This window comes from Crocodylus siamensis, chromosome 1, assembly GCF_052110815.1.
Source record: "Crocodylus siamensis isolate JL-2025a chromosome 1, ASM5211081v1, whole genome shotgun sequence".
In the NCBI taxonomy this organism is placed as follows: domain Eukaryota; kingdom Metazoa; phylum Chordata; order Crocodylia; family Crocodylidae; genus Crocodylus; species Crocodylus siamensis.
In genome coordinates this window covers 125,731,005-125,744,147 of record NC_143395.1, presented here as the reverse complement: position 1 = coordinate 125,744,147, position 13,143 = coordinate 125,731,005, and the positions used below count along the sequence as shown (strand labels likewise).

The 13,143-nt window shown below is 43.6% G+C and overlaps 1 protein-coding gene across 1 annotated transcript in view; it reads right to left on the bottom strand.

The window, feature by feature from the left end:
* Positions 1-13,143, bottom strand: part of FNDC1 (fibronectin type III domain containing 1) — a 126,586-nt gene that overhangs the window by 27,471 nt on the left and 85,972 nt on the right. Inside the window, exons 12-13 of the mRNA XM_090042275.1 lie at positions 7,962-8,027; positions 2,757-2,918 (exon numbers count right to left, since the gene is read on the bottom strand). Of these exons, the coding sequence (XP_089898401.1) occupies positions 2,757-2,918; positions 7,962-8,027 (228 nt within the window). The remainder of the gene's footprint in view (positions 1-2,756; positions 2,919-7,961; positions 8,028-13,143) is intronic.

The window sequence follows — 13,143 nt, the reverse complement described above, 5'->3', positions numbered from 1 at the left end:
GGGTATATCAGACTGAAAGTGTGCTGATGGGAGATGTCCTTGTAGAGCCATGTGTCCTTCTTAATGTCCTCAGGATCATTCTTCATTTAAAAGTATCAGTCATGGCACGCCACCCTGGGCAGCAGGCACTTGCCATAGGCTTAGTTTTTTGGGTGCTTTGGGTTTGGAGCTCAACTGGCCACCTGTTTCCCTCTATTTCCAGGTCCACTTCAACTGGTATCAATCAGCAGAGCCCACTGACTTCACTGACGAGGCACCAGCTTACACCAGTTGAGGAGCTGCATGTAAAAATAAGTCCGTTTTAGCGGACGCCTGCTTGGGTGGTCATCTTGTCTTTATGCTCTCCCTCTCTTGCACACCCTCAACTAGATTCTCATGCTGAGAACAGTGCTAATATTTTGCCAAGTGAATGTAGAAATTAAAGATTTGTGTTCTTTGAGTGAATGTGGTTAAAGTATAAAGTAATCGTAGCTCCTTTTGCTCATGATAGAATTCTTGCTTTGGAAACTGGACACCTTTGCTCTCTGTTTAGGTTTCTTCCCTCCATATAATCATGAGCTCCATAAGAGAGATGTGTAAAAGATCACAGGAACAAGTTACTAGCCTTTCGTAGTAGTGGGGCATGGTTTACTCCAAGGACAAGTGCTTAATAATGAAAAACTAGACGTTAGTATAAAATCAGCTCCGAATTCACAAGTTTTCAGTGGAAGGATACAAGTATCATTTTAACTAACTAGTAACTTCAAAAGTTGTCCTATATAATGAAAAGAACTGCACTTAATTCAGTAGATAACTAACGAGTAATTTTTGCCTTAACAGTCATTTTAGTGTTTAAACAGAAACAGTTTTAACATTTGCCTTTGGAAATATTTATTTAGTTATGATAATACAATTCACTGGGAGAATAATATTTCCATTTTTTCCTTACTGCCTTGAAGTGTTCATAAAACAATGTTTCTAAGTTTATCTTATTTGATTTCCCACCCTAAAGGGAGTTTTTCCAGAGCTTGTAAGCTATTTAATTTTAGCCACTGCAGTCTTTTCCAACATAAACCAACCAAAAGGTATCATCAATGAAAGAACAGTAATGTCATATCAGCATTTGACAGGGAGGCTCTGTATAACCTCGTGGGTGTGACGAGGGGGAGAAATGCCATGAAGTCAGGCTTTCTCTCAGTCGTTTTCTTCCACCCCTAATCCTGGGGGCAGCCAGCAACTGGGCAGACCCTCAGCGCGCCTTCTGCCAGTTTTTACTAGTCCCTTGTGTACTATTACTTCAGGGATAAGAGCCGTGTCCTCAGGCCCTAGAAATCCTCCCAGTCTTTGTCTGGGCAGGATTCTCAGCTGGGACAAATGGGTGTAGTTACACTACAGTCAATGGAGCCACGCTGCCTGATGCCAATGAGGATGTGACCTTGGTATGTAAATCTTTTGGCTCATTTCAGTCGCCTGCAGTTTCTTTTTACAATTACAAATCCAAGTCATAGTTAAAAGAAAAAAAAGAAAAAGAAGACGACTAAAAAATTGTAATAACAAATCACTATTGCTTCAAATTTAAAACTTTGTTCATTTATCTACTCTCCCCTTCATTCAGAATTAAATAAATTACAGACTAAATTCTGCTCTGATATATGTAAGTATGCTGCTGAAGTCAACAGGTTCCCACTAATGTAACACAAGGAAACTGTGTCCTAGATTCCCATCAGACAACATATTTATACTGACCATTCTACTGATTGAATTAAATTTACACTGTTTTTGTTTTACTGGAACAAATTCCAGAGTTGACACTTTTATTTTTATTCAGCTTAAACAGATTAGGAACAGGTTTAAACAGTGCCAAAACAAGATACTCTTCCACAGAAATAAGAAAATTGACCAAAGGGTTTGCACTGGTTTAACTAATTTGGTTTAATTTGTGCAAGTTTGTATGTAGACAATGCCTAAAGTCAAAGTTAGAACTCACAGTGCTTCTATTTGTGTTTATTGGGCGATAACCCACCAAAGCACCATAACCTAGTACAGGGGTAGACAAAGTCTGTCCCATGAGTTGGATTGGGTCCATGATGGACTCCATTTCCCAGCAGTTTCTGTGGCAGCAGCTTCTTCTGGCTGTGGCTGCTGGACCAACCCCTCCTGCCTGGGCACACCTGCCAGTTTGCCCCACAACCACCACTGGGGACGGGACCCACGTGGGCAAGGCGCACAGCTGGGATGGGGCTGCAGGCAGGAGTAAGATGTGTGAGCCAGGCCAGGGACCTCAGGATTTGGTGGGGGACTGGGGCCAAGGGAGAGCCATGATCTGCTGCCTGCATGTCCCTGCGATGAGTGCAGGTCCCAAGGGCAGGGGAGTCCCGCGCTGTCACCACCACAGGATTCTGAACTCAGCCCTGGCCCTAGCCCCAAAACAGCTCCCCACCCAGCCACGTGCCCTCTCCATGCCACTCCCGGGCGGTCTCTTTGGAGACTTTGGGAGCAGCAGGACTGCAGAACCTGGTCCCACGCTGTCACGGCCCTGCCATTCCTAGGGTCTCCATGAACACCAGGCAGAAGTGGCAGGGGTAGTGGGTGCTGGGAAATGGAGTCTGGCTGCCAGTTAGATCCAGCATTTTACCCACCCCTGCCCTAGCAATTAGAGCTGTGGCTTCTTAGCCATATTTGTACACGTTTTTTGTCTCTGTGTGGACTGATGCAGTTAGAACTTAAATCAATTGCATTTTGCAAAGTGAGATGAACACAAAAAAGGACACACTTACCAGTAAATCGTTTTTTTCCAGCTAAGTCAAATTCTGAGAGAGGACCAGAACCAACAACACTGGTTTCTGGGTAGACAATTTCAGGCACTGCTTCTGTTGTAGAAGTGGTGGTAGCGATTGTGGTGGTGGTTGGCAGCAAAGTGCTCTCAAAAAATTCATAGTCTTAAAAAAACACAGATTTGAAAACATTAGCTTACTTCATGTTACTTTGGCTTAAACTGAAAAAGGGAACTTTTCCCTTTCTCGCATCATAAATTTTGCTCAGAAAAATAAAAACAATATTCAATGCTGTCAGAGGACACCATGCTTTGATCTCTTACTGGGCTTTACATCAAACTGATTAAAACCAAGAGTACAATCTTTGAACCAAAAATAATAAAAGACATCTTTTTTTTTCACTGAACTTGTTAAGTACAAAATAGTGGAAGGGATTTTTTTATGAAACAAAGAAGGAAGACTTAAGGCAATTCTCCCAACCGTTAAAGACCGCTTTTAAAAACTCACAATAATAACGGGTATATTAATATTTTGTTGGTCCCATTACAGTTAATGACAACATTCTCATCAACTTCAGCAGAAACATCATCTAACCTTAATGATTCTAAATGGAATAAGTTATATAGCAGAAGATATGTCTACACATCAGATACAATACATATATGCTTTCCAGGGAGAAGTAGAACAGTACATTATAAACTTTCCAGGGAGAAGTAGAAGGGGCTTCAAGCAAGAAACAAAATTAAATGCAAAACCAAACTTTTATTTCATTTGGAATCTAAATCGACTACAATGCAAAGAAAAACCTGATTCATTGTACTTTTGTTAAAGTTCTTATTCCATGGGATTCTGAACTTCCTTTTCAGATAGGTTTTGCTTATGCTAAAATTCAGGTTCCCCCTGCACTGGCAAGAAGCAAGCTCTCATGGCTGGGAGTCCCCTCACCTAAAGGTCTCCCTGCCACAGGGGCACCCAGTGCACACTTGGGGCTGGGAGATACCACTGCTGTGACCTCCCAACCATGGGGAAGTGTGAAACCCCTAGGGCTAAGAGATGGCGCTTACTGTGATCTTCCAGCCTCAGGGGTATGTGAAACCTCCGGGACTTGGAGATCACGACGGCTACATCTCCCATCCCAGGGGGCTCCATGCACCCCCAGAGCTGGGAGACTGCAGCCATGCCCTGTGGCTGCCAGGATCCAGCTGGGTCTTGACACTGGGAGGCATGCTGCAGGGACCCAGTGCCTGCAGCTGCACAACTCTGAGTCCTGGCAGTTGCAGGATGCTACCAGGACCCAGAGTCAGCTACTGGGGCTAAGAGTCCCCTCAGTTGCAGGTCTCCCAACCCTGTCTTGGGACAGTGCACCCCTGCTGCTGGGAGCCCTATCAGCTGACAGGGCTTCTTGCCAAAAGAGAGAAGACCCTACTATGCATGCAAATTAAAGCTTGATAGCAACTAGTTTTAAATAGGGACGTACTGGATTCACAGCAGAAGCAGGCTGTGCAGAAGCAGGCTGTGCAGTGGCTCCTTTAATCTTGCATGTTCCCCATGCATGCCCCTCTCCCACCACCACCACCACCACTCACTGACAGAGGGGCCCCACCTCTTGCTCCTGATTGGCAGGGAGGCAAAAACTGGAGTTTTAAATATGGTGTCATTTTTACCTCCTGCCACTGACTGATCGAGGGGTCCCAGTGGCCCCACTGTTTGGTGTTGACCGGCTGGGAGGCAAAAACAGTGCCATATTTAAAACCACATTTTTCACCTCCTTGATGATCACAAGCGAGTGATGGGGCCCATTGCCAGTGAGTGGCGTTCAAGGGGGAAGAGGGATGCGCAGGGTATTCTGCAAGATTAAAGGAGCCACTGCGCAACCCACTTCCACTGCAAATTCAGCAGGTCCCTAGCTATAAAGTTAGTATGCATTTTTGAAGTCTAACTTTGTAGCTGGTTGGAACATTTTATGGTGTGGTAAGTACTCTGCACATGTAGCTGGTTTCAAGGTAACTGAGCAATTAACCAATTAATTGTGCGATACCTGCAGTATGTAGAGGGACCTTAGAGCAGGGATAGGCAACCCAAGCCATGGTTCTTGCAGCCAGTCCCACTGTCCCTGTACGTGCAGCGGGGCTAGGGCGGCGCAACAGCTGGACTCACTTCCCGACGGCCGCCACAGTGACAGCTCTTTCCAACTGCCACTAACCAGTCTCTGCCACCAGACTCAGACTCACTGCCCGGGCACACCAGCCCATCCGCCCTGCACCTACTGCCGGGCGTGCCAGAAAGAGTGGCTGGGAAGGCGGGCACGGTCTCTGTGGAGACTGGCCCAGGACCCATGCAGGCAGGTAGCAATGCCGGGGAGCAGGATTGGTGGGTGGGGCCGGGACCAGGGCCAGAGCTGGGACTGGGATCACAGGGCGATGACAGCATGGAACCAGGGCCCCAGGCAGAGCTGTGAATTACTGTCTGCATGTCCCTATGATGGGCGCTGGTTCCATGGGCAAGGGCATGCAGGGAGCAGATTGTGGCTCTGCCCTAGGCCCGGGCCCATACTGTCACCACCCAGTGATCCCGATCCTGGCCCTGTCCACCCATTGTGCTCCCAGACACCAACACCACTCCCCATCCACCTGCAATCCCATCCCATCTGTCCAGGCAAGTGCATCAGAGCCAAATAGGAAGTTTTGGTGAGCTGCTTCAGGTAGCAGAGGAGGAAGGGGGCAGGTGCTGACCTGGGTCATGACAGCTCAACAGAACTCCTTAAGTGGCCCTCCAGCCCAAACAGCCATTCAAAGGCTTATATTGGCTGTTAATGGTGCCAGTGGGAGTACTGAAAACAAAGGTAAAGCGGGGCACACGGGCAACCTAGTTATGCACCATTTTCTTCCAGCCATTTCCTATAAGAAGTGTGGTTTGTCACTCAGGGAACCTTCCTATGCAGGGGAGTGACCCAGCTGTGACAGGCATGGCAGCTTTAGCACAGCTCGTCCCAGTCACACAGAATGAAGCTCTCCAACCAGTGGAAATATTGAATCAATGAATCCATCTATTTCTTATGATAAGTGGCAAGGTATGAAAGAGTCATGTATGAAAGCCAGAAGACGTCTGGTCCCTGTAACTCTAATGCTCTTTACAGAAAAGGCACTGTGCTGAGATGCTGACAGAACCAAAATGCATGAAGGCATTTTCTCTTATGATGTCCTGATATGGTCTGTGAGTGCAGGGCTTTGCTCTGAATGCCATTTGTTTACTGTACTGAACTCTCGGTGCTGTATGGGTGAAAAGCACTCCTTTGCAGAGTGCCAGCCAATTAGCTGTGCTAGTCTAAAGTCAGGCAGAAGACGGCTTATGCATCCCTGAATTAGTTAGTCTATAAGGTGCAACTCTACCCTCCTTTGGCCAATGTACCATGGAAGTCCTATCAAAACTGTAATTTGAAAACTTGCATGGAATTAAATTGTCCCTGGGCCTTATTTTAGCCTGTTACACAGGGTGAATTTTCCCTTATAATATCTTTGTCAACGTATTAAAAGACAACCTCAAAAGTTGTTGCTCAGTTACTAGGAAATTTCTCTCTCAAATGTTTCACTGCCCTTTTCCCAAGACTTAAATCCTCTTCTGGTTTAATTTAAAATCCCTGTGTTGCATTTACAAAGTGAAATGTTATTACCCTTAAACCCAGAAATACTGGAATAGTGGCAGAATGTAACAAAGTTAATAGTAAAACACCTTGGGTTTAACCAAGGTCTGTATTTAGGTAGCTTAATATAAGTGGGGAACGGAAGGAACAACAAAAATGAGAATTATAAGGCACAGAACATCAGAAGCCATTGAGAGCAGAAAGTCTTTGGTGTTTCTAGTAATCTAGAACTAAGTTGTCCCTTGACTCTATGCTTAGTAATTAAATAGTGGCAACTGAAATTTCCTCTTCAGCTGTTCTTGAGTGCTAGGTTATTGCATCAAATTGCCAGATGATACATTAAGATAGCTCTATAAAAAACGTCCCTCTTCTTCATTATATCTCCTTTGATCATCTTAGTCTACATTCCTGGGTTTTGCAGCTCCATCTTTCTACGCAAACTTGATTTCATTCCCTGTGGGCATGTTATATAAATCTAAATAGAGTAGGTATCCAAAAGCAAAAATGCACAACAGATTTACAGTTCTACAGAAAGCCAGAAAACTGTAGCAGAAATACAAGTTTTCAGTGCACAGAGCAAATTATTTTCTATTTTAGATTAATTAATCAACTTTGTTGGATTGGAATTAGGGCTGGATTCTGTAACAGGGAGGGGAAGGGCAAAAGCAAGAAAACATCATGAAGTAATGTCACTTAGACATACATAGCAATGTGCGGAGGGGCATGGGGTGGGGGTGTTAGCACATCTTATCTTGTATGCTACGCAGTACTTAAAGCAGGGCAATGGACTTGAAGGTCTGTAGGATCCCTACACAAAAGGCTTTCTCCCAGAAGAAATAAGATTTCTGTTTTACATCATGGCTGTAACTTATTCCCACCTCAGATGCACCTTTTCAGTGCCAGAGTGATATGAAGAAGCCTTAAGGATGGAGAAACAAATTAAGTTATATCAATTTGAAAGGGTCTTAGTTGACACGGATCAGCTGGTGCATGCTATTTCAATTATCCCTTTTATCCCATGGCAAGTAGAAGCTAAACCAGAGCTATTTGTCCCCGAATGAAACTGTTAATATCACACAGCAGAGAGACAGTTAACTGTGCTAGTCTGAAGTTAGGCAGAAAGCAGAGTTTATACATCTCTGAATTAGTCCACAAGGTGTAACTCTACCCTCCTTCTGCCTAAATTATCACAGCTTGCTTTCTACTTACTGTGAGATAGCAGCAAGCACACACAAACTGGTTACCATGCAGCAGCTGATGTATGAAAATTTCTCTCTACCCCATCTTTTCACTCTGCATAATTTGTGCATCTCTTCACACCCCTAATTTAAGTGTGCGTGCGACTGCCTTGCAAGCTTCTGTTGTTCACTCCTGCCACAGGGCTGCTTTGAAACCCACGCGACTGGCTTCAACTCATGATCATAATGCTTGACAGCCTAAATTCCCTTCTAACATGCTGAAAATATATTATTTGCAAAGCAGTTTTAAAGAAAGAAGAGTAAAAAAAAAAAAAACAACAACAACCCCAAACAGTGCATTTGTTAAGGAGTTTGATAATCGACCAGTACCTTCATCATATATTACATAAGCCTCTGGAGTTGCTGTCACATCTGAATCCATCCCTGAGAATGAATCTGCAGAAGGAGGAAAGGTTATTATAAAAATTATGATTTCCTGACCTCCCAAACTTCCATGAACAAATTTAAAAATAAGGGTAAAAAGCTGATTATTTGTATAGGAAATGAGAAGACATCAACAGTTATACTATAAATAGCAAGAATAGATGATGAATGGTTGATAATGCAAATGAGCCAAGAAGCATGTGGTTTTTTTTGTAAATCTGTTGTACCTCAAGCCCTAGAATACCTAAAAGGATTATAAGCTACAAATGGACGAGACAGTTCAGATAAAATAGAAAAGTAGGGAGTCTATTACAAAGTTCCAGACCAAAGAAGATTTGCATCTCTCTCTCTAGTCCTGTAATAAACTCCCTACCCTTCTACTCCTCTACACTAATTACTGCAGCAGGTCATGCATCCTCTGCCTTTTGAAACTGTGTCACTGCCCCTTATATGTCACAGGCATTGGATAAAATAAACAGAGAGCAGTGCACAAGTTTCTGCCTCAATGGGAGCAAGGATCAAGGCTAGACCCAGGCTCTACTCCCACGCCAGACAGCAGCTCTCCCAGTGAGGCAAACACCCTCTGGCTTGGTCCTGATATCCTGGCTGCACATATCTCCTTCTCTTGGCTGCCCAGGAGGCAGCTGCATAAGGAGCAGAGGAGAAGAGACTAGGTGATGCCTGACCTGTGCTGTGGAAGTCCTATGCTAGGAAGTCAGAGAGATGTGGACTCAAATTCCTTCAGGGAAATGGGAGTGGCTTAGTACCTGGGTCTCCCACTTCTTAGGCAAGTGCCCTAACTACTCAGTTTTGGGGACTAAAACGTGGTAACGTTTTGCTCCACCTTTGGCACCAACAGCTTAGTCATGGAATTCTGGCTGGCTATGTTTTTATGACTTGTATACACTTAGGCATCCAGAACAGAGGCACATGTGTAGCCTACTGCACACACTCAATGTGCATGTGCATACTTATATGTCCACAGTGCTGAGATAATAGAACTACACTTGTGTGTAAGTGCCAAAAACACACTTACTTGGCTAGAAGACTGCCAATTCACACACGTGAAGGGAAACAGAATTCTGCTCAACACGGATTTCAACAAGAGACAAATATGTATTTGTGTGCATCTTCTGGTGTGCACACGCACATATAATACACACATATGCATTGCATACATTTTTTATATTATATAGAGTAAAATATGTGTGTATGCATGTATTATACAGTATAGAATGCAGTTTGTATACATGCACATACGGTGCGTGTCTGTAAGCTGATAATAAAGGTATTGCATACAGATATCTAATCTGTGTTACACATGCTATTCAAATGGATATGAACATATACCATCTTGCACGTAGTCCAGTTGCACATACCAGTATAAATTATAACAATCCAGCTATCTGACATATTTCATATTTATCTATGCAGTGACATTATATTACTTTATTTAAAAAGTCATAGCTGCCTTGTAGCACTTAAAAGGGGAGAAAAACTTAGGCATATTAATGGAGTATAGTGTTGGAATAATCTCAGTTAGCAGTGTCAAAGAATAAATTAAAAATAAAATCTGAATCATATTAGTATTTATTTTATTGTCTCCTTATTTTAGAACTAAGCAATGAACATACAAACATAAAATGTCTATTTCTTGCTAGTGCACTCAGATTAAAAAAATACAACTTCAATAATATAGCAATGATTTTATTGCCAAAATAAACTTAGAAAATACAGGAAATTAATTCATTCTTGTGAGATTTTAACATAGCAGAAGTCTAGATTTTCTCATGTTGCACTGCTGCAGCTAGTCATCAAGCATATGCAGTAATGAATGTCCACTTGTTCTCTACCAGGCTCACCAGCAATCCAATAGTTTTTTTGCATGAATTCAATGAATCTTTGCAACACAGCCAGCCAGGAAGGCCAATATTTATAATATACATACGCTCCCTCATTCTTTTTTTTAACACAGACTGCCAGGTAAATTTGGAGGCTCAGATATGCAGGAAGCTTGGAAATTGTGAGTGAGCAGATTTCACTGCTCAGTTAATAAATCTCTCATCACGCTCATAATCCAACAGACAGCATGTTAGCACTTGGTCAGGTTGAGTTCTCCCAGTTCTTGAGGTTGGATTTCTTTAACATCAACTATGGCATGGAAATAGCAGTAGTTCTTAGTTTTAAAAAAAAATCTAAGTTTTTCTCATGTTTATGCCCACTGCTGCTCAGAGATGTAACCAGCAGGTTTTGTTCCCCAGGCCAGTGTTTTCCAAACCTGATGCTTTTATGCTCCAGCATAGTAAAGCTGGGTACTCCTGCACCCTCTACTGCAGCTGCCACCCTTGCTACTGAGTACTCTCACTGCTGAGTGCCACTAATTCACCTTGCTGGCAAGGATGGGCAGTAGGGAATTCAACAGCAAGAGAAGGGGTAGGACAAGTAGGGGAGTGAGAGAAGGGTCTTCCCACCCCCAGATGTGGCACAGTGCCCTGCTGCTGGCTGTTGCTGCCCCTCAAAATCTCTAGGAACCCTCTTTGGTGCTCCCTCTAAGGCAGCATCTAGTGCTGGTGCCCTGCATGCCCACCCCTAGTTATAGATGCTGTAGCTCCTCTGTCAGCCCCTCCTACACTGATCATGAGGATAGTTAGGCATGGGAACAGACTACCTAAAGAAGTGGAATCATCCTCCCTGGAAATTTTCAAGAGTAGATTGGACAGACACTCCGCTGGGATGGTTTAGCCAAGAATGATCCTGTTTTGAGCAAGATGATCTTACGAGGTCCCTTCCAGGCCCACTTTCCTTTGATTTTATGAATGCTGTTCCTTAGTCAGCTCTACACTGGCATTTACCTCAAATTGTCAGCCTGCATGAAATCTACTTTGCCTCCACTTGAATTTTACCATATGCTAGCTAACAAGGGGTTAAAATTGCACCTTTTTGACCAGTGAGGGTATATCAAAACAGTTGGGTTGCTTGGACAGTTTTGCTGACAAACTAAGCCTGGGCTGCCAGATCCGTTTCTATGTTAAATATTGCTAAATCTGCAGAAATGTTGTCTGGGATGAGCAAATATTCTGCCAAATATAGAATATGCGGTGGCATTTCCAGCATTAACAGCCTGAGACTGTTTAGAAGGCAAGTGCAGATGGTGAGAAAATATCAAGTTTTGGCAGACTAGCTGTTTCATTAAAGTGGATGGTGCGTATTTCCAGACCGTGACTGAAGAGACAGACAGTGCAAAAGCATCTTTTGGAAACACTCAGGACAGAGCATCATGAAATGTTTGGGACATTTTGGTAGCACCATAAGCAGCAATTAATTATCCTTTTTGAAATATAATATAGTAGTTGTTAAATAGGCATCATGGTGGACCTGGCTCTTTAAACATATTCCTCACATCAGGGAAGACTGTTTTATTGCATGTCAAATGTTGGCAAAGCTGAGTGCAGAGGAGCTAAATGAAAATGCCATAGAAATCTTTTAAACTCCCAAGAAAGGATTAATAGCTCCTAAACTATATAATATGTAAGCAATGGGTTTGAGACAACATCATTTCCTTTCAGACTTTCGGTTGGATGTACTGGCAGCAAAGTCCTGGCAACACATATGACTATTTTTATGCAACACATAATAAGGTCCTCTATCGATCTGTTTTGATCCATGGCTGATATAATGGCTCTGGCAAGCAATGCCATTTGGGTCAGCCCTCCTAGTGACGTGAATGCTAGAAAGAAAAGAAATACCCATTTTTAATGCTCTTCAAAACTTAAGAGAAAATTCAGCCAATATAAGAAAAGGTAATACTTTCAGAGCCAGCTTCTGACAATTTCATGTGCATGCAGCACACTTGTACACCATGACTCCATGAACAATCTTTGAAGTTAGTGGGTATGCTTGTGAGACATGGTGCTACCTCATATGAAAGGGAGAAGAATCTAACCTTAGGTCATGTCTGCATGGCACAGTGCAATGCCGTGGAAGGATATCTAAACTAGGTCAGAACAAGGCCCCGTACTTGAATACTTGAAGCAGGTCAGCTTCTCTAGGCTAACAATACTCAGCTTTTCAGGCATGGTTAACTAACCTGGGCACAGCACCTCATTAACAAAGCTAGACTGTCCCCAACATTTCAAGACCTCTTGGATACTCTTTATAGCATTGAACTGAAGAGTTCATTAAATGATGAGAAGGTGGTCTGACATGGTGCCACTGTGGGCCATATAAATACCCTATAGGCCCTGTAAATCAAACCACACGCACAACATTCATTTAATGGTGCAGTGGAATCTGATCCCAGATTCCAAAATCATGCCTCCTGCCATGCCACACGTGCCAGAAATTAAGTGATTGTCTCCTCTGACTAAGATCTCAAAAGCAGCCCCAGAGTGACCCCAGGACTGACAAACAGCTCAGTGTCCATCTGGGCCCCAGGTTGCATGGGGGCCGGTTCAAGTCTCTAGTGCAGTCCTAGGGCTAGAGCTGACAATCAGCTAATTGTCAGCCTTGACTCAGGAAGCCTTGGGTCCAGTTCACCTGTCGCTCTGGTCAATCAGCTGATTGTCAAAATGTAGTGCCCAACAACTCTGGCCAGGCTGCTGTGCACAGAGGATCTCCATGCCTGGCAGTCCAGCCAGAGTTGCCAGACACAGGGTTTAAAGCCCTCACAGAAGCCTTGGGCTCCCCCAACCCTCCAGCCCAGGCCAACAATCAACTGATTGTGAGTCCTGGGGCCATTCCAGACCACAGTGTAGTCTTGGCCCCCAGTACCAACAATGAGCTGACGGTCAGCCACGGCTACACAAACATAAGAATTATCTGTGGAACATTTTTATGGTTCATTTCCCATTTTACGGCACTTTAAATCTGATACACTAGTGACACCCTATCCATTTATGCTGCTGTTAACATGTTAATTGATGCATGAATATAATAAGGACAGGGCACCTAAGAAACATAATTCATCACTGAATTGCCAGAGGAAAGGAAAAGGAAAAGAAAAAGAGAGAGAGAGAGAGAGAGAGAGAGAGAGAGAGAGACAATGCGAGAGGAAGGAAGAAAACAGAACATGATAGACAGTGTGCCAATAGATTTCACTTGACTTTTCTTTTCAAATCGAACTGTACCT